The sequence below is a fragment of the Telmatherina bonti genome, assembly GCF_933228915.1.
Source record: "Telmatherina bonti genome assembly, chromosome: 6".
NCBI lineage: Eukaryota > Metazoa > Chordata > Actinopteri > Atheriniformes > Telmatherinidae > Telmatherina > Telmatherina bonti.
Window position 1 is genome coordinate 15,875,138 of NC_136624.1, and position 26,025 is coordinate 15,901,162.

Below are 26,025 nucleotides of genomic sequence, written 5' to 3' on the forward strand. Positions count from 1 at the left end.
ACACACGTCTCACTGAGGTTAGAGAAAGGATCAACATCCAATATTTTAACACGGGTGTGTTTTGCTATCCATTGTATACCAACTGTGTTTGAGTGAGAGCAGAGCCAAAGCAAATTCTCAGGAGGGAAACAAGGACTGCTGTTGGTATAATCAGTATTGATAAGGTATGCAAACCATTAACAGATCAAGAAAGCAACCAAATATCACTTAAACAAAATGACTTTAGTGAATGGGTTGAACCATTATCTTAGATTTACTGAAAATGACTAAATCTGTGAAGGAAAAATCATGGGGACTGTTTTCCCAAACATACTGAGTCTGAGCATCATGACCTTACTTTACCCACAAAGGCCTGGAGAGACTCCACAAACACAAAGAAACTCAAATTCACCTTCCAGACTTATGATTGGAGAAAATCAGGCAATACACGCTTCACGAATACACCCAGCTTGTGAAACTGAAAGTGTGTGTATATGTGTGTTTGCACCTGTATACTCTGGTGTATCTAGTACAACTTTGATGTCTGTGTGTTAGGCTAATGCTGCAGGGCCATTACCCATTCAGGACACAGAACATATGGGTTCCAGCACTCTGTGTGTGTGTGTGTGTGTGTGTTGCATCTCAGGAGGAACTGGGTGTAGTAAATGGACCGAGGGCCAGTGTGATATTAGTGTCTTACTCTGGTGATTCCCTTTGCCATAAGTTTCATTATGACGATGATGAAGATGAGTCATTTTACCCAACAATAGTGCAGTTTGTCATCCAAAAGGGTTCATGTCTGCACCACAGTTGATGCACCTGATTCCTTTCTTTCCCTTTCCCCTTCTTTTGTCTCTCCCTCATTGCTTTCTTCTCTTTCTCCTGCTCATCCAATTTAAAAGACTTACAGGCATTAACAAGTGTCTTCCTTCTGTATTTTTCCCTCACAACAGCTCAGAAAGGAAAAGGAAACAGATAAGAAAGAGAATATCGAACACCTTTTTCTTACAGGTACATGTACAGAGTAGGAATTATCAATGAAATTGTACAAGTTTAAAGTTCACAGAATGAACTTATTTATGGTTATAGCTCTTTTTTTTTCTCAGTGATCTTCTCTGAACTATTTTCTCTTAACTTTTTTAAATGGGAGCTTCCTTAAATAGAAAAGAAGAAGAAAAGAAAAATACATTATTAATTCCCAAAAGGAAAATTCAATGTTGTAGTATATAATTAACTAAAGGAGGTCTTGTTCCAGAGGCTCATAGCTGGTAGGATCTTCTGTATCTTTCAGTCTTACATTGGACCTGAAGAAGTCTCTCACTGAACACACTTTGTTGTGTCTTCACTGTGTTGTGGAGAGGGTGTGAAGAATCCTCCATCATCTTCATCAGCTTGTGCAGCATTCTTCTCCTGCGACTCCAGAGTTACTCCAAATCATAGTAGTCTTGGGCTGAGAATTAGATCTTTTACTTCATTGTCATTCCATGTGGTTGTATGAGACATTTCTTCCAACTATTGTTCTATATGTCCTTATGTTTTGGTTGTGTTTACCCACAATGCCTTCCATTGTACCCTCATTATCATGCACTGCAAACCAATTCCATCAGTTACTCTACTTGAAGTGGACCACAACCAAGTCGCTTGTTCACACTTCCCCAAAGGAACCAGTTTCGTTCACACTTCCCCAAAGGAACCAGACTTTACGAGAAACTGAACGAGAGGATTTTAATCATAAGTGCTGGTGTGAATTCATGCTAAGTGTTTTTGTAGTTTAGCGTCTTGCAGTCTTGCTTTGGCCATAAATTCTGTTTTGATCTCTGAGCCTCAACAAAGCAGGTAAATTAGATAAGATGTTGACAAAGCTGATATTTGGACCATTTCCTTCAGTGTTCAGTGTTTTCTTGTAATGTTTTTAGTCTGTCAGAACAAGTTCTGGAGTGTTCAGGAAGCTCCTTCGAATGTTCATCAGCTGGCTTCAGCAGCAATATGGGGTAATAGGCCAGACACACGTGACACTGAACAGGAAGCTTTGACAAAGCTCAGTATTCCACGGTGATTCATATCATCTATCCATTCTTGATCAAAGACAGGCTGGTCTTTGTCGGGAGCATATTTTCTACAAACTTCCCCCAGAATGGTTGTTCTGTATCTTTTACAAAAATGACTTTTTTCAAAGCAGAATAAAGTAATTCTGGTCTGCCCGAACCAGAACGAGTGGTGAGTGAAAGGTAAACCAAAACAACACTTTATACCGCAGATCCACCATACCAGCAGGGGTCAAACGCTTTGCTCAAAGGCACTCCAACAGCTAAGAGACACAGCTAAAGCCTCAGCTGAACTTTGTTTCTTTGGCAGCTTTGGACAAATAAAAGTGAAATCTCAAACTCTCCACAGAGTTTTTGAAAACAGTTGGTCTCTGGTGGCAGAATGTGCTGTTACACTGAGCTGACCCAGTTATTTTGATGTGTACGTGTGTTTTTATGTGTGTGTGTGTGTGTGTGTGTGTGTTTTTTTTTTTTTTTGTCATGGTGGATGGATTCTTCTGTTTTTCTCACATTAGCAGATTTTTCATCTCTGTTCACATTGCCGGGAAACAATGTGTGAAATAACGGTTCTGAATATTTGTTATTGCGTGTCCATTCATGCATAGGTGACTGTGTGTGCCTCGGCTCTTTCTTTATTTTTGTAACATTGTTCAATATGCACATTTGTGTGTTTATGAGTACATCGTAACACCTCTGTCTCCTCCACATACGGGATAGGTGTTATAGTGAGCGAAGTCTCGAACATGACACATATTGTCTGAAAATCAGCTTTTCTCAACTCCATTTCAATAAGCCCTTTTACAAATGCCTTTACAAAGCATTAAAAAAAAACCAAAAAAAAAAAAACATGCACTGATGCTGTCAGAGCTGCAGTCACACCTGCTTCACTCCATCTCTTTTCTCTCCATTTTTTCCATCATGAAGTCTCCTAGTCACTTCTAACTCTGAGTGAGTCTGATGGCAGTTAGCCAAATGGATCCGGTCGACCTATAAAATCTCCATCTTGTTGCCATAAAGCACCGACTAAAACCCATTTAAACCCTAAGCTGTCAGAGAAAATGTCTTTTATGTCATGGTTTAGTACCAACTGGGTGTGGCTACAGTAAGACTTTTCAGGTAACTTATTTTTATTCTTGTATTTTTATTTTATATTATTTTTACTGCATGTTTTGGATGACAGCTTTTATTTACTGAGCAATTGATGTTTGCAATCAGCCTCTCACCAGGTAACTGCTGGGGCATGCTCCAGCTGCCTGTGACCCCAAATTGGATTGAGCAGGATAGAAAAGAATGATTGCGTGTTTCCAGTCAGTCACTGTGTCCTTAACTTGACATCCTGAGAAATGTTGGCTTCTTTCAATGCTGTGTTGCAACTATTTTGGTTTGATAGAAAGAAAAGATTGTCTTAAATAAACTGATCTGGATTTATTTACAGAAACTAATGAGTTTATCTATCAGCTCCTGTCAGAAATCCAGCTGGTGACTCTTCTTCCTTCCTGTCTGCTTCCTTATTTTAAAGAATGCCTAATTTCCTAAAATCCCCCTTGAGAGGAAGAGAATTTTGCTGGACGCATAATCAAGGATACGCTTGTGCACCATTTGCTGAAATATTTTTGTCATCAGTATCGCCTGAAGAGGGCATTTAAATCTCACACTCTATGTTGTATAAATAAATGCTCATGCTGTTTCAGCTTAAAGTTGTAGCTTGCAGTAAATTGGCAATTTGATGATGCTGCTATTGCGTAGTGTTCAAATGATGTTTGTCCAGAGCAAAGACCTTATCTACCTGTTGCACCTTCATATTTGTTTTCCTTGTGTCTGTCCTCAACGCTCTGCTTGCATCTCATGCAGGAAGTGACTAATGCTACGTTTACACCAAATATAAATTCAATATTTGCCGTGTTTTTGGAGTAATGCAAATATATGTTCCTGCATTCAGTAGACAATCAACATTTATTTCTATAGCTCCTTCCCACGCTGTCCATGTTGACCAAAGTGCATTATATCATAAAAACAAACGACAATAACAACAAAAACAAAAAAAATGTAAAAAAAATAAATAAATAAATAAAAAAAAGTAAAAACAATCCTAAAGGTAGAAACACTTAAAAACAAACCATCAAAGCACTAAAAGTTAGCATCTTGATTTTGACTTTAAATCGAGGCAGGTCAATGAGAGAGCATCCCAGAATGTTGGACCAGACAACTAAAAAGATCGACCCCTACTCATTACCTGCACCTGGATTTGGGATCCACCTCCAGATGTTAACCAGCAGAAAGCTGTGGATTTTCAAAGGTTCAGGGAATAAAGTGATGCAAAGCCATTCAATGCTTTAAAAACACACAGCAGCCTTTTAGACTGTATCCTGGACAGAACTGGGAGCCAGTGCAGAGATAACAGGACAGAAGTGTTCATGTTTACATGTGTTGGTTAGGGGGTGGGCAGCAGAATTTTTTTGATACTGACATATAAAACATGCAGTAATAAAGTCTGAAGCTAATATGGAGGTCCAGAAAGTGGGTTCATAATGTCAGAGCTGACTTGCCTCCATCCCTCAGTCTTTTTGGTTTTGTGTCTTGATGAAATAAGATGTTAAAATGTTGGAATTCTCAAACCTCTAATAATTCTGTCAGCCATGAGAAAGCGGTCATAGCTTTTTTTCACTTCCGGTGATGTTGGCATGATCTCAATGCTGATTGGCTGTTACTGACAAATTTGCATATCTGTAACAGCATCCATTCACTTCACCTGAAGTGAAAATGTGTCTACATGAAATCTAATTGCACAGTTTCCTTAGTTTCTGAGGCAGAAAAAAATGAGTTGATGTGAAGACCAGATGTGTGGAAACTTTAAAATGGGACAAGGTGTTGGACAATTTTATGAGCTTTTGAAATCATGTCATACAAGTGGATGTACATACAGATGATGGTCACCAGTTCATCTAGGCTTTTTTTTTTTTTCAAATCTGTCTTCACTTGTCTTCAAATCCCAGCATTGTGTGTGACATGAACATGGCTCTAGCCTAGCGGGTCATGTCCTGTCTGCAAACACAACATGTAAAAGTATGAAAGCATGACGCATCATCCCCCAGAAATAAATTACACATGTTGACGGTGATGAATAACAGCTTCTGTTGTTTGGCACTAACAATAGTACTTTCTATTTCCGTATGTTAAATTTTCATCATCACCTCACAGAAAAGAAAACATTTTGGTTTCACAAAGACATGCCATGAAGCATTGGAAACAACTGAAACCAAATATGGAAATTACTTTTTTTTAAAAAAAAAAGTGTGTGACCTCCCTTTTTGTCTCTGTGTTTCTGCAGGCTCGTTCATGGTGGTGAACGCATCAGGCCGTGCATCGGGGCAGAAGGCTCACCTCTACATGCCCACCCTCAAGGAGAACGACACGCACTGCATCGACTTCCTTTACTCTCTGTCCAGCCGGGACGGAGCCAGTCCGGGCACTCTCAACGTCTACATCAAGGTGTGTGTTTGTGAGCGGGGAATGTATACCTGAGAAAGTCTGAGTGACAGGGAGGGATAGATTGACAAATGAAGTGACTCAGGCTGAACAGGTAAACTATGAGACAGACAGACCTCTGCTTTCAGTCACGGACGGATGAAGTTAGCCCGGGGGCTTGAAGTGTGTGTTGTATGAGAGAGAATAATTGATAGCTAAGTAAACAGACAAGCATCATCTATTCTCTTTTAGTTCGATCTTGTATGCTGCATTTGATAGTAGGATTACTGCTGTTAGTTTGCTTTACAGAAGCATTAAAAAACAAACAAAGTAAATCAACAAATAGGCTGACTGAGTAATAAATCCTGAATATATATTAAATGAGCACCGATAAATAGAAAAACAGAGTTCTAGTATATTTTTGTGAGAGTCATTTTGCAGAATCTCTGTGTTTGTTACAGTACTGTGCCTGAACCTGCAAGAATAAATGTTTTATGTCACAGTAGAAAGGCAGAGATGGACATCTGGGTAGACTTTAGAGGAAGCCGTGGATGATGGATGAAGAGATGAAAGGATAGTGGGGGGGGGGGGGGGGGGGGGGGGGGGGTGGACAAATGTAGAGGAGGATGAAAGGGATAAATAAATTAAATATGAAATAAAGACTGATGAGGATGTGGAAGAGCGAGAGGGAGGGGATTAAAATGCTCCAACTGGTGAAACAGCGATGCAGAGAAATTCAGAGTGAAATGAAAGCAACTGGTTGATATGAAGTAAAAAAGTGTCCACACATGGTGACAACGGAGAGGTGACGTTGAAATGACAGTTTTTAAGCACACACCTACAACACCCTCTGACCAATCCTGAAGTTTTCATCATTTTAACTGCATATTAATACCGTAGTACTGCTTTAAACTCTGCAGAATTCCATGCAAGACTCAAATGATGCAGTTCTGCTGTTCATGTTGTTCTTTTCATCTCTGAATGAAACCGTGTGTCCTTTCTCTGCCTCTCTCCAGGTGAATGGAGGCGTTCAGGGCAACCCAGTGTGGAATGCCTCTGATACTGTCACTGAAGGCTGGGTGAAGGCTGAACTGGCCATTTCAACATTCTGGCCCAACTCCTACCAGGTACATGGTGTCTCTGTCTGTCTTTACACTGGCATGCGCATCCAGAAGGGGAAACATAAAGGAGATGATCCGCAATAAAACCAAAAATAAAGAGAAAAGTTTATTTCTAAAACTACCTTCTCAACAAATGTGTAAAAGTCACAATCAGCTCCGTATTTCTGTACATTTTGCTTCCAAGCAGCCACGCTTTTCTTGTTATCTTTTAAAGTGGTCTTGATCAGAATAAAGACAATAAACCTGTGTGACATCAGCGCAAGTTTGTGTAAATGTTTTGGATCAAAAACACAGTACTTGTTTCTGAACATAACTTTGGACACAAATACATGGTGGCACCTATGTGAAAACTTTGTGGATAGTTCTTACATAAAAGGAAAAATGAACGGTTCACAACTGTGACTCGGTTCCCGTATTTCATTTGAAAGAGCCCTCCGATAGAATCAGTTTGTCCATGAACGTCACAGCTCATAAAATAGCTATAAACGTAGCAGAAACAAGTGAACATGCATGTAGACATGTGGAATTATGGGACCATTTTATAAGGAAAAATAACTGCTTTCACTGCTTTCCATGATTTTCTAATCTTTCAGATTTCAAAATTGGCATAGATTGTTCACGAATTCTAGAAATTTTCCTCCAACTTAAAAAAATAAAAGTCTCTTAAGACTCTTGACATGCCTGTTAGGGAGGCTAGAATTTATTCTTTAAAGGAAGAGACATCTTTAGTATTCAGACCGAGTCACGGCTCATGCTGTGAATCCTGACAAGTAAACCACAGCGGTGAGTGCATGTTTGTGTGTCTTCTGTGTGTATTTTTATGTGCATGTATATGTGCGGGTCAGGAGTGCATGGCCCCTTGGCAGCATTTCTGACTGACTGTCACCCTCAGAGTGTGTCTTCACATCTGTGGAAGAAATATAAGGACTAGTCTGATGGAGAGGAGAAATTAAGAATGACAGAAAAGAGCAGGGGCAAGATGAATATTACTGCAGAAAAATTGCTAAATGAGCAAGAGAAAGATGTAAGGAATGATTAAAAAAATGGAAGAAATGAAGAGGAAAATAAGGAAAGATGAGCAGGGAGGAAGATGAACAGCATATGTGGTTGACATAAGGATGGAGACAGAATTGATGAAGTGAAAAGAGGAATAGTTGCTGACTTTTAGTAGAAAATTCCCCTGGGGTTCCAACATGAGCTTCACAAGGATGTCAAGATGTTGCAGTCTGTTAGAGAAAGGACATTTTCATTTCTGAGCATCATTACGGCGCATGATAAGCCCAGACTCAACCACTTTCTTTCTGTCTTTTTCCCTTTCTGTTGCTAACAGGTCATTTTTGAAGCCGTTTCAGTGCAAGGCCATCCAGGTTTCATCGCCATCGATGACATACGAGTTCTGGCTCACCCTTGCCGTAAGTGAAAGAGATTGGAGTGTGTGTGTGTGTGTGTGTGTGAGTGTGTGAGATAATGGTTGACCCTGCACAACTGTAGCCCCGCTGAGCATCATCTGTTTTATAGCTATCTCACACTTGCACACATACACACATGTACACAAACGCAGTGTATTAGACAGATTGTGAGGGTTGCAGACAGATTGCAGAAAGTGAGGAAGAAGGTCCAAACTCAGGGTCTTCATCACTCAAATCTGACAGGAACACTTAGCTTTTTGAAAACTCCAGCCTACTTCTGACTTGTAGTCTGCTTTTATACTCGGTATGAATGTAAAATGAATTCAGTTCACCTCAGCTCAACATAATTACATGAAAATGTTGCCCTTGTTTCTTTGGTTTCCTGCCAGTGTTTTGTTTCTTGTTGGTGGTGTTGCTGTGTTTGTTACAAAGCACTTAAACCATCCGTGCTGACCAGTAACATGGTTGTTTAAGTTTATGAAAATGAGAAGGAGAATAAGGGGGAAAAAAAACAATAAATGTAAAAACTGCTGCAGTAGAAGGGTGTGGGGGAAAAGAACAGCAAATGAAATTATTTTTGAAAAACAACCTTCACATGCAAGTCCTTGTCATTTGCAGCAAGCTGACCATTAGAGTTAGGACAAATTATCATTGTTAGGTGATCGATGCATACTTCGTTAGGCTTATCTGTGTCTGCAGAAAGTCAAATGAAGTTAACCAGTGGCAGGCTGGTTTCAATGCCATACCAAAGTCACTGTGTCTGGCTGCTTGTCCCATTGACAGACTGCTCATCCGTCTTGGGGTAGTCATGTCATGACTCTGCCTCGCTCTCAACAACAGGATTCAGTTCTGTTTTGAACTGGAATATTATGATAAATATAAACCCAGAGAGTCTGATGGGAACATATGAGAGTGTCTATGCGGCCTCGGGTCAGTAAAACGCTGTGTTTTGTTAACCTGATCTAGCCTGTCATTTCATTTAATGCATGTTTCTGAATATTCTTTTACTTTAAACGGCCAGGAGACAAATTCAGAAAGAATTCATTCAATCAGATTTTCTTTCTCTTGAGACAAATTATTCAAATTATTTATGAAACCGTAACTGATGCATTTAGATGTATCTTCTGACTAATTGCCTGCTTCCAAAGTGGGAACATGTAACATGATTTCTTGTATTTGTCGTGACAAACTAAAAGGAAGCAAGCTGTTTCATCTTGGCGGCGATGCAAGACAGTTACTGTGTCAGACATAAACACAAAACACGAAGCTGCTTCAGATTCTAGTTGTCTTGAGTTGATCATCTTTTTTCTCAGAACTTTTATTGCTTCCACATCCGAACACATGACATTTGTTACCTATTTTTTTTTTTTTTTTTTTTGTATACCCACAAGTCGTTGAACCCAGGACGACCTTTATGCTGTTGTCCACTTCCTGTATTTGGCTCGTTTGAAGCTTTCAGACTTTGTTCATCGCCACTTCCCAGATGTAGCAAACTTTCAGAGAAAAAATATCCACAGAATCCAGACTACTATCACAAGCTACCATCTCATACCGACGGCCAGTTGGACACTAGCTATTTTTTTTACACGCCAGTTGAATAGCTGATTCTTTTAAAAGTATTTGCACACTGATTTATTCAGCTGCATTGCAGTACATCTAATAAAACAACTGTTCTCCCCCCATTTTTTTTTTATTAAAGAGTCACAATGCTACAAAAGTAACAACGCAAACAATGCAATAAAAATATTAACTTTAAATAAAAAAGAAGCAAAAACATTGTAAAATAAGTGCATCTTTTTTTATCACTCTGTGTGAAGGTAGTCTTCACTGTGGAGCAACAAGCAACAAAACGAAAAAAAAAAGAAAAAATCAGAAAAAAATCAGAAAAAATCAGAAAAAACAACACTAGTTAGAGGACAGATTATGTGTCCTTTTTTCACAATACTTGAGCATGGGTCAGGTAAATCATAAAAAAAAACAAACAAAAAAAAAAAAAAACTAGTTTTGTATTTAAAAAAGAAAAAAAAACAAAAAACAAAATACATTAGTTAAAAACATTAAAATATTTTGGCCAACAGTTCGTTTACATGCAACAGCGAGCGAGAGCGGGATCAGCAGCGTCAGCTTTATACGGCTCATTGAGAGTCTGTTTACGGAGCACAGGTGAACATCTCCTGCTCTGACTGCAGCTGTGGCGGCTGCTGCGTGAGGACGGAGTGCTTTTGGACGGGGGCGGACTCAGAGCAGCTCCTGCTGCTTGTTGAGTCAATGATACAGGATTTCACATCAGTCTCAAAAAGTGTCCCGTAACACCAAGAAAAGTCGGTAAATTTGTTGAAAGAAAAATGTGGCTAGGTCTCTGAAAAACTCACTAAATACGGCAACAAAGTCGTTAAGTTGGCAAGACTATGAACAGTGAGTCCACAACCAGGTAGCTGCAGCAGTGGGAGAGGCTACCCATTACAGTGCCTGCAGCAGATGCTAAAGAGGCATTTAAACATCGATACCAAGACTAATTGACATCTAACTGGGTACTAAATGTTAGCATCAATTAGTACATGAGAAATTATTATTTATTTACTTATTTATTTACAACACATCAATTTTCATACGAGCTGCCAAACAGATTGCCAACGTCTCGATGCATAATGATTTAACAAACTCAATCACTGAAATGTTTGTTTTTTGTTGTTTATGTTGCAGGGAAAGCTCCTCACTTCCTGCGCCTGCAGAATGTGGAGGTGAACGTGGGTCAGAATGCAACGTTTCAGTGCACCGCCGGAGGAAAATGGTCTCAGCATGATAAACTCTGGTTGCAGGTTTGTAATACCGCGTTAGTAAATTTGCATCTCTATGAAACCGCTTTGCACAATGAGCTTGTAAATACTTTAAGGCCAAGAATATACTGAGATTTTAACCACATTGTATTTTAGTGTAATTGTTCAAACTTGCTTGTGTGGCACAATCGGCACCACAGGAATCAACTGGGGACACATCAAATGACTTTAGCTTGTGTTTTTATGGGTAATTAGTTTCAGTAGGTGGTTGATAACGTTGCAGAGCAATCTCAGACATCCGACTGGTCAGCGACTGATCTCCATGTTGCCCGTGCCAGTTTTATTACACATCATTAGATTCTGAGGACATGTGCAACTGATAATTCAAACAAATGCATGAGGAAACCATGACAAACATGCTAATGATTAGATGCAAGTATATTCTCAGCCTCAATGTGCAAAACGTTGGGTGTTATATGACCTGTGTTTTTTTCAGTATGTTTTTTTTATTATATTGTATTAAACATTAATACATCATTTACGTTGGATGGACTGAGATCTGGCATAACAACAGGCAGTAAAGCTGTATTTTTATGTAATTTTTTTTCCAAATATACATAAATAAACAAATACATAAATAGTAGATAAGTAAATCTGAAAAAAAAAGTAAAATAGGCAGACAATGAAGAATCTACATAACTGTAAATAGTTGAGTTGGATCAAAGAATATTTAAAAGTTGTTGGCCCTTTTGACAAGAAATTTGAGAACAATAATAAAACAAAACAAACAAACAAAACAAAAAACACAAAACAATAAAGCAGATTTTCACAGAAGCAGCTCTATATTAAAGTCAACCAAGCATTTATTTTACTTCCACTGTAATTTTTTTTTTATAAACTTTATTGGTCTTATGCAGTGAAATGGTTTTTAACAGAGATGTGACATGAAAACTGAATTTTACAAATGCAGCTTTATTTATTCCACTGTGTGTCTAACAAAGATGGCCTCCTTGCTCCATTTCTGCCTTGATTAAAAGTTCTTGCATTGCACCAGTGATTTTGTGTTTGCAAAAGTGATGTGTTTGTGTCTTTGTGTGGAATGTATATGTTGTGTGCAGCCATGGAAATGCATTCTTTTTCAAGCATTAGCAAGCTTGCATGTCTTCACAACATGTGAGTGAATACCCCCGAGATCACTGCTTGGTACAGTAATTGCATTTGCAACAGAGAACACGGATGCACCTCACTGAAGGTGAGGAAAACATGTTTTTCTGAATTGGCTGAGAGGATGATAGTTTGAACAAAGATTGGATTTTGAGACATGAAAGTACGCCTTTTAGATTTTATGTTTGACTCGCTTGCCACAGATTGCTTCTGTTTCCTGCCATTACTGTACGTCTATAGAACGTTTGGGAGTGTGTTCTTCAAAAACTATGTGTATATACGTAATATCTCGTTTCTTTATGTAATATCTTGAAACGTTTCTCCATCTTTAAAAGATCAACAGCAGCAACCTTCATTTTACTGCCAGTTTGAAACAATGAAGGGTTGTCATCTACCGTATTGACCGTATTTCTTTTAGTGGGAAAGCCAAATTCTTTGACCAATTAATTTCTTTGGAAATTATTACCAATATCCAAGTCAGATGCAACAGCATATGTAATTTGGAGGGATAACAGTTATAGCCAGACTATCTGAAAGAAGTTAAATAAGCAATTAATCTAAGTTGTGTTTCAGTTCTAAAATTAAAGCTGGGGTAGATAATATTGGGGAGCTAGCAAGTTTGAAAGTAACATCCTGTCTTGGCTCCTCCCCCTTTGGTTTTGCTCCTTGCATGATCCAAGGCTTTTTTATTCGCAGCTTTTTCTGGATCACCGTTTGGATCCAAGAACTTTTTAAAGGCCTTGGCGGAAGTTTGTGCTCTCCGAGTGCTTTTCTAGTTCGCAGCTTTTTCCACCAACGATGTTCTCTTTCTCGTCTGTTTAGCGGGAGGAGGCAAATAAACCGAGCCGGGGTCGGGGAAATCTTTCCTGCATATTTTCAGCTATGTTTTTGCCTTCCGAGTTTCTTCTTCACTGCTTTGTATTTTCATCCTAACATGCTATTTACATGCAGGGTGTGACTATCAGGTATGCACTGTGGTAGGAGGAGAGCCTTGAGACAAAACTTATAAAATATGAAATGAGCACCTACAATTCAGTCCTAACGTTTGATTGGTCAGAGTTTTTACACATTTACAGTAAGGTGAGGGGTCTAACTATATTTTTTATTGTTCGTGATTACAAAAGACTACTGTTAGGACGAGGAACCACTTTACACAGAAAAAAAAAAAAAAAAAGAAAAAAAGTTTCTAAGGAAGATTACCTACCCAAGCTTTAACAACGCTGTTTTAGGCTTTTAAGTCACTTTGTTAAGGTTTATTTTAAACCTTTTGTTGCTTCAGTTTTAAAGCCTTTTTGGGAAGTTTTACAAACTGTGGTTTCTGATACAAGAGGGATGTGAAATATACTGTATGCGTGGAATCCATCCCTTTATCCAGAGTGTGTTATCTGCTGGGTGAAGCTCCAGCCACCCTGTGTTTCTGCATTGGAATAAGTGGGTATAGATAACTAAAAGATGGACAAACTTCTGGTCATAATTCAGCTCGATGTGTTGGCCCTAAATCTTTCTTGCAAAAGTGTTTAAGTTATGAGCTGTTCTGACATTATGGATGGGGCAGCATTCAGTCTGTCTCCTGTGCGTTTGTCAGCTTTCCAGTGTTGTAATTCACCCACTGTATTACAAGTTTACAGTCACCGTTTTGGTGGTATAGCTGTTAAATAATGTGGCCTTTGAATCAGGAACCAAAATTTATAAGTAGTGTACAGGGATTTGAGGTGGGATATGCTGCTTAGGTTTTGTCCAAGATGACCAAATGTAGCTGTGTGAACGTGTCCTGGTGCTGCAAAGTCTTTCTTTTTCCAACTCTTTTTACCTACCTCTCCTTGCAGCAGTGGAATGGGAAAGACACAGCGCTGATGGTGACCAGAGTAGTGAACCACCGACGTTTCTCAGCAACTGTCAGCGTTGGTGACACATCACAGCGCAGTACCAGTCGCTATCGCTGCGTCATCCGATCAGATGGTGGATCAGGAGTGTCCAACTACGCCGACCTGATTGTTAAAGGTATGCCCAATGTTTATCTTTTCCCTTGAACTACAAGAAGGACTGAATTTTAAAAAGCTGAATATTTGAGCAGAATTTAAATGTGCGCTTAACAAATCTCATCAGTATGGATGCTTGAAAGGGGGGCAGTTTCTTTAAAAAGTGTGAAACAGCACTGGTTTGTTTGTGTGTGTGTGTGTGTGTGTGTGTGTGTGTGTGTGTGTGTATTTGGCTTTTCATTGGGGCTGTGAGAATGCTGAGGATGGAATACTGAATAGACCTCAGAACAGTGACCAGAAGTCAGAATGAGCTCTCAGTCTTTCAGTTCACGCTCCTCCTACAGTTTTTTTTTTTTTTTTAAATCATGTTCTTTCTTTTTCCTCCACACTTGAACATGATACAAATATTTTAATTGTTTTAATCCTCCAGTTTTGAAAATGTCAAAATATTTTCAGGCATTCCATTGCTTAAAGATTTATGGAGCTCGGAGCTAAATGGTATAAATTGAACTGTCTTAAATATGTCTTTTAGATGACACATCATTTAGTCATGAAGAGGAAAAATCCTCTTCTGGAGTGATTCATATTATTAAAGTCAAATAAGTCTGGGAGAAGGCTAGTTTTTTTTTTTTTTTTGTTTTTTTTTTTTCTGCTGCCAAGTGCTTATTAAAAAATCTAAAAACTATGTTGTTGTTTTCTGATGGTTGTCAGCTTCCTTTACCCATGTTTTCTTCTTCTGTTTGTGTATTCATCCCTAAATAAATGTTCAATGCAACATTCATTTTTCATCTGCAAAAAAACTGACTGATTGCATGCCAACCTCTGGTGTAGCAAAAGAAGGCTATAGTCACACATTCATTGTAAATCTCCCTGTACGTAGGGTATTTATGTGTATAACCAGACAAACATCAGATAAATAAATCAAATAACTTTGCTGTCATGCTCAAGACAAAGAAAACCTATGAAATATTGCCTGTGATTTAGCCACTCACTCTCCATCCCATGATTCCAGTGTAAAACTGCAAATATTGTGCTGTCCTGCTGAGAAGGATATTGATGTAGAGCGGAGGTTGGTTAATATTGTTGTAAGGACTCTGATAAAATTACAGGATCACAGCGATCTGTTATTGTCTTACATAATTACATTCAGATACCTCATGTCTCTGCTGCGCCATTAATTTTTCTGCCTTTCAGCTGTCCTTGTATTTACAGTTAAGTCATGAACTTTGAGTATTAAAACAATGGAGAAATTACTACTAATTTTTAGGAACTTTAGGAGACATACAAACACATACACACCTACCAGGATCTGAGCCCTTACAAGCTGGATTTTTATCTTATTGAAGAATTTTCAGGGTGAACTCTGGGTTCCCCATTGGTTCACCACGGTAACTGATGCTGAATGGCTAACCTTTTACCTTTTCCGGTATAGGTTATGTTCTGGATAAGAGATGAACTAGTATAAAAGTGCCACCTCCTGACCAATTAGTTTTCTCAGGGTGGCTGTAGCTCAGCAGTAAGAACATTTGTCTTCCAACTGGAAAGTTTGGAGATCAACGCCAGGCTTTCTCTGACTATGTTCCAAAGAGTCCTTGGCCAAGACACTAAACCCCAAGTTGCCCCCTGATGTGCCTGTCGGGATATGAGTGTGTATGTAAGTCGCTTTGGATAAAAGCATCTGGTAAGTGTCTCTTGGAAAATTACCTGGTCTGACGACACTGGTGCAAGAATGATGAGGAGCGCAATGGAGAGAGAGAGAGTTTTTAGTGATACATGCAATCCTTTTGATGAAGACGGAAAGCCTTGTCACTCCCCGCTTTGAAGTGTTTGTTCCTGACTTGTTCCCACGTCCGTTTAGCTCTTTTAGGGTCATATCTGAATTAATGGGATTAGTAATGATGGAGACTCACATGGCACATCCCTCTTAGCTTTTGCTGCTACACTGTTGTTGCATTTGGCCTGGGAGAAGTGTTTAAATTCTTCATATTTCTAAAGGATATTTATCTGTTCCTCCATAGTAAAATAGTTGCTCAGCAGGGTTTCTCCATGTCTGTGATTGTTCAGACCATAGATGGATGATTAAAAGATGGACAGTCTCCTTACCATCACCTTTAGGTTTCTAAAAAGCTGATTTGAAGCTCTTTGGGCTCTTCCCACTGTCGCCATCTTGGGAGTGTCACTCACTTAATCTCTCCTGAAGAGTACAAAAATAGACAAAGAGGTAGAGCTGAGAGGGGGGCTGTGAGCATGGGGGTGGATGATTAATGTCTATCAAACTCTTACTTGCCTGTAGCTAAGAGCTAATCCTAGAGCTAATGGGAGCTAACCAGCTAATGGAGGTAGACGGACTAAACATTCTTAACTGGCTAAGGGAGGTGGGACTGGGAGTTGTGCTACACTCTGCCTTCTTGCAGCGGGATATTGGGTACCTGTCAATCAAAAAGACACACCCCTAACTTTGCCAAATGACTTAATTAGGTAATGGAGTTTTTAAAAAACAAGAAAACCACCTTCCCCATAGTTGTCAAGAGGGTAAACCTGACATATTAATCCTCAAATAGCTCTGTGGGGATTTGTTCTGTTTTGGAGCTTCTTGCAGATCAGTGATAAACTGCAGTTTTTGGTACTTGTACATAAGCTTCACTTTTAACCACCGGATGTAGCCGCTTGGCTCAGACACTGAAAACGCCAACCCTTTTATGTGATCACACACTGATTAAGATGGAAAAACCATTGGTTGAATTACCAAGCTGATAACCAGCTTCGTTCTACCATTTATGCAGATTGCAGATGGCTGAGTAAGTCAAGCCAAGTAACGGAGTGATACCCAGTATATGCCAAATTCCCTTTATAGTGCAGGCCTCTGGGAAGCCAGGGTAGGAAGGTGACGAGCAGCAAAACAACAACATGAGCAACTATTTGATTAGTTCTGCAGGAGAATCACTCTCACCAACTCCTATATTGATTAATCTAAATACCCCAAGGACTGAAGCCCGATTAAAAGAGTAGACAGGTTCAGAACCGCAAACTGTAATGTGAACAAAAATCATAGTTTGTAGATATAGATGCAATCAGTTCTTTTATGTTAACACAGCTGTCCTAAAATTCAGCCATACGTTATCCAAACAGGTTCTTGTGCAGCCGAGTAATGACCTGAAAACACTGATGATATTTTTCCTCTTACCTGCATTTAAAACTAACCAGGCTTGCTTAAAACAGTTCATAAACCCTTTGGCTTATGCAAAGCACCCGCTTGGTAGCTTGCATCTAAATTCTGGGATAACACAAGTTCCTAAAAGAGGTTTAAACACAACTGAGCATTTCTGTTACGTTACATTTTCATCAAACCGTCAGGTATGTAGTATATTTGCTTTCCCCCTTTCATAAGTTAAATGTCTTCCTTTTTAGTCTAAATTGTATGCCAGATACATTTTTTCATAACATAACTAATGTAAAATATGTGTGAATTATGTTAGTGCGTCTATAAAATTAAATTTATTAAAGCAACCATGTGACATCGAAGGTTGGACCTGCTTGCTCATAATGGGATTAAAAATTGTGGATCTGAAAGATATTTCAGCGCAGCAGCATGATGGCCTAAATTATGCTCGCAATGCATCTGTGGTTTGAATTATGTCGTTAACCTTATTTGGTGTGAAGGATGTTTTAATCTGAGGGGATATTTAAGTGTGTACACGTGTGTGTGTGTTGCTGTTTTGATTAGATGATAGTCCAGGGACAGAAACTGTCATTACCATCTGTTAGCAGAACACACTGGCTATACTCTTGAGAGGATCAAAGCGTGTGTGTTTGCTTGCACCTTATCTAACTGAGTGTGTTTTTAAGTGTCCACATTTCTGTGTCTGCCCCTGTGTGTGTTTGGGTGTGTGTGTGAAGCTCAGGTGCTGTCAGCCATGCATTGTGTCAGGGGAATAACTCTTGCCAACACAGCGAACAAGAGAAAATGGAAAAATTAAACAAACGCACATGCATGAACAACTCCCTGAAGCCATATGTGCATGTGTGTGCACTGTGTGTAGCTAGATTTGTGTAAATGTGTCATTGTCCTTGATGTGTACACTGATGCGTTTGTGAGTTTTCACATTCTTTTCATCTGTGTGCTACATTGTCTTTGTGAAGCTCCAGATGTGTGTGCCTTTTCATTTGTGTGAGATGTCATGACTGTCATGGGTTCAAATTAATTTGCGAGTTTGGGAATGTGTGTGTGTGCCCGCTAAGTGAAATCAGGGTTAATTATAATGTTGTTCAGCCAGGTGTGACCAGGGAAATCTGGGGAGAGATGCCTCTCATATTACAGTGTCCTGCCTGTGCACACCGTATGTCTGTGTCCCATACGCGCTCGTTCATGCATACTAATCCTGTGACACGATGCTGCTGGCCAGCCTAAAAGATGATGTCTGCAATATTGAATGGAAAAAGAGTCAGAACCAACTCGATCCTGTCTGGATGAGTGCAGACTTCCTACAATTTCCCAACAAAAGTAAAAGGAACATTTTGGTCATGGTTAGCAGGTGTGACATAAATCACAGGCTATGAATGAAAATTATGAATGATTGATGCCTTGTTTTGCAAATTTTCTATTCTTTTCTCTCTCTCTCCTTTTTTTTTTTTTTTTTTTACACTATTTAGATTTTAGTTTTGTTGTGTAGTTGTTGTGTAGTTGAAAATAACTTAATGAAGAATGGTTTAAATTTTCTTCTATCTCTTATGTCACCACAAAATTCTAAAATGTTCAGACACACACAAATCTATAAATAAGGAATGGGGATTTAATGCATTATCTTACATATGGTACATCCCATGCAGGTGCTTTTCCTCACATGGTGCTTCCTCAAATATATATATATATATATATATATATATATATATATATATATATATATATATATATATATATATATTGGAGACACTTTCCCATTGGATTTAATGAGAAAGTGAGTCCAAAGTGTGTTCAAACTTTTGACTGGTACTGTATATATAATTAATTTCCACATACAATATGACATTTGTATTTATCTCTGTCCTAAGGTCTTTATCTAAAAGATCAGTGAGCAGAGACATGAAAAGGAATGATGGTAAAAGGCTGAAAGGTTCACTCTCTGTAACCCTTTTCACACATGAACAGAATATCTGGGAAATTTGGATTGTACTTTGTCCATAGCTGCCTTTTTCACATGCAGTACACAGCAGGCAATTCTCCACTTGAGAGGCGTTTTCACTCGTGTAGCGATACCTGGGTGAAGTGCAGTGAATGATGTAAGAATCTGTCACAGAACTCATACATCAGAGATGGTGGATGAAGCTGCTTACATGTCATGATGATTACTTTTAATAATGCTAAAAAAAAGTACTGTTTCCTTGCATATCCAGAGATTTGACAAATCAACATGCAGACATGTAGGACAACAAAAGTACAAAGATATAACTTGCATTCACATCTCATAGAATTACTTGATTTTTAATTTAGGAACCTGTTTGAGTAATCTCTCATACAGTCTACTGACATTTGGACTCTGGTGAGCAGCCTCAGTGGAAAATGTCCAGAAAATGTTAGTGTTTATGTGAATGCGTCAAATGGCTTGAGTGCGACAAGCAACTCCCCTATTGTCACCTTCTATATATATATATATTTTTTTTTTGTCCACACAATTTCATCTCCCAACTGGCTTTATTTACACCTATCTCGTGCCCTTTCACCTTTGTTTGAAGTTCATATGTGAGGCAGCAAACATGCACTGACAGTGATTTATTGTAAGCATCACCTCTTCCCCCTTTAAGTGAAGGCCTCCCATTATTATAAGGGACAGTTACCTCTACTGCCAGGGAAAATATTTTACACAACTGACAGAGACTTATTCTCATAAGACTATTAAAAAAAAATGTTAAGAAAAAAGATACTACCTTCTTTAAAAAAAAAAAAAAAAGTCCTCATAAAGACATGTGAACATGGCTGCTTATAGCTTCTCTACATGATACCAAGAGATGCAGAAACTTTATTATAAACACACACACACACACACACACACAGATGTTTTTCTCTGCTCTGATGCATTTCTCATTTGTATGGCTCTTGTAGAACAGATGCAGTGAAAGCCCCAGGGCAGCGAGGTTTCAACCCCTGGCTGTGCTAGTTGTTGTGTAAGCATGTGCTTCTTCTCACAAAGATGGTTGCACAAGTTTAAAGTTTAGACCAGTGAGCGTGTTGTGTCCATATCTCACACTCTCACTCCTGTTCCACACTGTTTCAGGGTTAGGGTTTAGTCTAGAATAAAGTTTATGGAAGTGATAAGACTTAAATCAATCAATCAAACTTAAGTCACGTCTCATGGTGTGTTAGTGAATCCCCAAAGACACTATGTTTCAATGTCAGATATGTTGGCTTTACTTGGGTTTTTTTTTGTTTGAGTTTTGTTATCTATGGCCGTTTTGGCACCTCAGTGTGTCCATTTGTGTGTTCCATCTATCACAGATAAGACTCAGTTGGGTGTAAGGGAGATCTAAAAGAGCCAAAGTTAGTGGGTTCACCGTGAACACCATTCAATGTGAGTTTGTTTCCTGGGAATACTACCACATTGTCCTGCCTGCCTTACCGGGCAAACATAAATCTAATTCATCGAAAATTATATATATATATATATATATATATATATATATATATATATATATATATATATATATATATATATATATATATATATGGGTGTGTGTGTGTGTTTCTGTTGAGCCTTCGTTTGCCTCAAAACCCATCTTCTGTGTCTGTTCCCTGATAAGGAAATCAATAGGAGAGAGTGAACAGCTCTGTGTGAAATTCTGAAACTTTCACTGACTAAACACAGCTTAACCTTTAATTTACACCAATAACTCCTCAAAAAGCATGTTTGACTTCCAAATGATTTTTTTAACTCTACATTTTCTTTTGTTTTTTGTTTTTTATTCATTTTAAAATAAAAGCTGCTAATCAGTAGTTAGGTTTTTTGACTTATATAGTCGGAACCATTTTACGTTTGTTAAGTGTCTGCTAGTCGTCTTTAGTTCTGAAAGCTTGAGACAGAACATGAATGTTGTTCTGTTTGTTAGATGGCTGGTGGGAATTTAAATTGGCATCATAAGAAAGCACAGTATCTGTAAGAAATGGTAAATTTGCCACAAACGATGATTCTCAGTTTCACAGAGTAATGCAAGGAATGAAGAAGTCTGAACAAGCTCTCTTTGATTCATGGGAAGAGTTGTTAGAATGTATTTGCATCTGGGTGTGTGTGAGAAACAAGCCTGGAAGCAGCAGCCTGTGTACTCTCCACCTGTCTCTTTCACCAGGTCCTTAGGGCTTGCCTCGGGGTCTGTGTGTATCTATGCGAGTGTGTTGGCCTGTGTACAGTGGGAGGTTTGTCATGTTTTTGGTTTTCCATGACCATTGCTCTTTCATGTGTATCAGCCTCTGTGTGTGTGTAGGTGTGTCATACGGCGAGTGGACACTTCACACGGAATTTTTGAAAGGGAAATTTAAGTAATGCATGAACAGGTCTTGGAGGAGGAGGAGGAGGAGGATTGAGGTTGAGATAAGGAGAGAATAAGGCAAAGTATTTGGATGAAAAAAAAAAAAATGAGGGAATAAACCAAAGAAACGACGCTACTGGATGAAAGCAAAGGAAAAAAAATAAACATGGCTGACTTAGTTGGACAAAAAAGGTTCTCAACAGACAAGGTGGAAGAAATTAAGTAAATATGAGATATCTGAAAAAGATGGCTGCTACAAACCATGGGTGTGGGACAGAGCACCAAACATGGGAGACAGACAGATGTTTCATCTCAGAGAAGAAACCTGACATAAAATGAGACCAAAGGATACATGAGAACTATCAGAACTGATGATGGAGATCCAGTGGAAACCTTGTGTGTTTAGTCTGAGGAATATGATAAACAAGAGCTGGGGGGAAACGGGTATTAAAGAACAGGAAGTGAACGCTACAGAGTTGGCCAAGTCAACGTAGTTAAACAGAAAGCAAACAAAGCGCAGAAGGAACCTGATGAAAGGAACAGCACGACGAGTTCAAAGCAAAATAACAAACTAACAAACAATCCATCATTTTTATGGATTATTTTGTTATTTTATTAACATGATTTCTATGTAATTCCTGAAACTGAAACACATTCATTCATTCATGATCTTAACCACTTAATCCGATGAATGGTTGCGGGGAATCCGGAGCCTATCCCAGCAGTCTTCAGGCGAACACTCCGGACAGCTCGCCAGTCCACCGCAGAACTGAAACACATAATACAAAAATAATAATTCACAACATCTATAGACCGTGACATGTTTGTGGTGTAAAACCTTGCCTGGAATGACAGAAACCAGCAAATGAGGAGCGAACGAGATAAGTGAGAAGGAAGCATGGGGAGTGAGCGGTAAACCAGATGAGAGAGAAGCCAAAGCTGACGGGTTCGCTCCAGAATCTTTCTGAGTCTCTCCAGTCGGCACAGTCTGAAGGTTCATGTGGATGAGAACAGCTAAATGTTGTCAGACCGAGGAGGAGAAATGTGTCTGCTACCAATGCACGGCTGCTTTTGCTTCTGTGAAGCTGACAGTTAGAGATTAATCGTCATTTCATTAAAACCTGATGCCGAGAGGATCAGTGTCTCTTTCTTAGCTCTAAGAGTTGCTCCTCCGTTTCTCTCAGCATCCCTTAGCATCTCCGCTGTGTTGATACAGCAGTTTTGACTCTTTCATCCTCTGTAGCTTCTGGCAAGCGAGCAGGTTTACGTCTTGTTTGTGGACACATTGACAGGACCGATGCGGTTATGAGGCATCATTTCAGATATTTTGGGAAATCAGCTTAAATTCAAGGGTTGTGTGTTCACTCAATATTTGGATTATAAAAATGCAACACTCTGACCCGCTAAGCTCTTCTCGCTGTACCTGGAAACTAAGTGAACTAGTGTTGTCAGCTTTGTATTTAGCATAAGTTGCAGGATAAACCGACTCAAGAAATAAATAACAGCAGCGCGATTGTTGGAACAGTCTCAGTTTGTCAAATCATGGCAGATCTGCCCAGCTGTGTAGCGGTCGCTTGCAGTTTTGTTTTCAGTTAAGACAGAAAGCATCATGAGATATCCATTCATCTATTTTCTTAAACACTGAGTACAATTCAGGGTCACAGGAAGCTGGAGCCTGTCCCGGCAATCATCAGGTGAGAGGTAGGATACACCCTGGACAGGTCACTTGTCCATCACATGGCCAGCACAGAGACACAAACAACAATGCATACACATACACACACACACACACACACACACTCCTAGGGAGAATTTAGAGTAAAAAAAAAAACCTATCCTTTGGATGTTGGGAGAAAGCCAGAGTACTCAGAGCCTACATGCAAACTTCACACAGACAGGCCACCATCTGAGCCTCCCACCAAAGGCTTGAACCAGCAACCTTATTAGTGTAAGGCCACGGTGTAACCGCTCCACCACCGTACAGCCTCCGCTCATAAGAAAATAATATTTTTCCATGTGGAATGTAACTCGGATTCTGAGGGTTTTTTTTTTTTTTTTTTTTTTTTTTTTTTTGTTGTTGTAAACATTTAAAACTAAAAATCTCAACATCTAATCAAAGATACTTAATTCACCCCCGATGGGAAATTCAAGGTTCAAGCCAGCTCGTCCAAGGTTTGACATACAGACATGTGACATTAATGACAAAAGAAGAATCCAGAACCAAGCTAAAGCTTGCATGTCTATTTATATTGAAGTTTTGTAGAATAAAAAAACACCAAAAGTACCAGATTACCAACATGGAGGGAACCTGCCCAGAACTAATACTTTCTGCTTCTGAATAATATGTTCTTAAAAAAGTAACGGTTTCTCTTTCATAGACAGAGGTCCAAAACAGTTTATTCCCTTACAACTATTAACTTAATATAATGAGCAGATAATGTGATGCTCCACCAGGGTTCACAGCCTGGAGGATGTAAGTCATGCAAGCAAATCTGGAATGTATGATAGAACAACGAACAGGAAGAAAATTCTTACAAAACTCCATATCCCAAGTCATTTTTACATAAAAATACTAAAATATGTACCTGCTCATGTTTATTTATATCTTTAGCTGTAGGCGATGATTAAGGTGAAAATGAATCATTTCACTACATTACCAGCAAACAGTGAAACTATTAAAAAGCTACTACTTGGAACAGTGTTTAGTTCTGTTGATAATCAGAGGCACAATCGGATGAAGTTCACATCCTGGTCTGGTACCTCTCCCTGCATGTCACCCCCTCTGCTTTCCGTCCCAGAATCCCCCAAAAGCACAAGCTAAACCAAACAATCCCCACTTTATTTAATGGTCCTCTTTGTTTTCAACCCCAGCATTTGGAAATGAGGACATCAGATCGCCATCATTACTTGCCGTCACTCCACGTTAGAACTGGGAGAAAAGAAAATGAACTGGGAGAAAAACAGATTTTGGGAAAGCAATTTTAAATTTCAGTGCAACTGAGTTTTCCATCTTTTCCGCCACCTTAGGTAATATGTTCTCTGTCCTCTGGCGGGTTGAGACCTTCCACTGTATTTGTCTCTCTATTACTCTCTCTCTCTCTCTCTCAGACACACTCAGGCACACTCACAATCACACACACTGTCTATCTTTAAATCCTCCTTTCTATTAGAACATGGCAGAGCTCAGGGAAGGCTTGATCGCACATCTGGATTTGCCACAAACACACAGAGAAACACACACAGGAAGACATTTTCCCAGGATCTCAACTATTTCTCTTAATTTCTTCCTTGTTGTATCTTTCTCTTACTTCATTGCATTTTATTTCTCTCACCTTTCCCCAAAGTCTCATGTAGTTCGGTGTATGACAAACACATCCAGACAGCCAGCGAAATGAAATCCTGACCGAAGTAGCCATCTTCCTCTGTTTTCTAACACAACTATGGACTCAGATTTTGTTTCTTGCTGTAGGGTTTCTCCTTTACAACATATCATTTTCAAAGGGGTTACTTGGTGTCAGACACACACTTCGGTGTGTGTCCACATCAGAACAAGCTGGCCAGAATATCTTGGGATTAAGACAGCTATTATCACACTCGGCTTGCAGGCAACCAGTGACCCTTGTTTCAGGCCAGCTTCTCCCTTCTGATGTCTCCTTACCGTGTCAAAAGTGTCTAATTGGTGGAAGCTCCTAATGTAACACACTGAGTGTGAGCTCCACAAGGCAGCTGGTCTGTTGACCTGTAACGTGTGAGCAGAGAAGGCCAGAGTTCATGGTTGCAAAATTCATCCATTTAAATCTTAATCATGTTTTTTTCTTTCTCTCACAATTAAATAAACTTGACAATCTGAAATTTAAACTGCATTTATTTAGTTGGGACACAGCTTTTCTACTTACAGTAATAAAATTCGAACGGATGATGATAAATAAAGTAATTTAGGGTAAACATTAGATGCTTTCTGGTTATTTGGCTACAGGATAAACTATGCAGAGATGCTAACTCTGTTCTCACTGCAATGCTCACATAAAGTGGATGCATGATAGATATGTGACTTATGTTATTTTTTTCTCCCCACAGTGTGGGTGGAAAGCTCTACAAACACTATAGTTATAAATCTTGCATTAAACATCACAGGATAACGATATTGTTTCATCAAAACTGAAACATGCACAAAGAATTTCTCAGAAATAAACCAGAGGCGACTCCTCTGACCTGCTGTGGCCTCGGCTGAGCAAAAAATGTCCTCCTGGCTTGCTTGGATTTATCATAAAAACACATTTTATATCATAAAAACTCATTTTATGATAAATGCAAATGAAATGCATTAAGTAACAAAGCCACTGAACCAATTGTTAGGTTTGCCTCAAAAGGAACAAACAAGAGAGGAAGAGAAAGAAAACTACACAGAACCTGACAAATTAAAAGCATCGGAAGAAGACACAGAAGAAATTGTGGTGTTTTCAGATGGTGGTAATCAGCTTCATGGCGGTGCGTTACCGCTACCGGTCGCTGTCCAAACGTAGAAGTGACCTCTGAAATCACTGGATGAACTGACTCAAAAACCATGGCAA

General features: G+C 39.1%; 1 protein-coding gene across 1 annotated transcript in view; it reads left to right on the forward strand.

The window, feature by feature from the left end:
- The first annotated feature begins 5,352 nt into the window (after positions 1-5,352).
- ptprt (protein tyrosine phosphatase receptor type T) overlaps positions 5,353-26,025 on the forward strand; it is a 251,571-nt gene continuing 230,898 nt past the window's right edge. Inside the window, exons 1-5 of the mRNA XM_079241579.1 lie at positions 5,353-5,513; positions 6,506-6,616; positions 7,941-8,022; positions 10,723-10,838; positions 13,787-13,961. Coding sequence (XP_079097705.1) covers positions 5,361-5,513; positions 6,506-6,616; positions 7,941-8,022; positions 10,723-10,838; positions 13,787-13,961 — 637 coding nt within the window. The 5' untranslated portion in view covers positions 5,353-5,360. The remainder of the gene's footprint in view (positions 5,514-6,505; positions 6,617-7,940; positions 8,023-10,722; positions 10,839-13,786; positions 13,962-26,025) is intronic.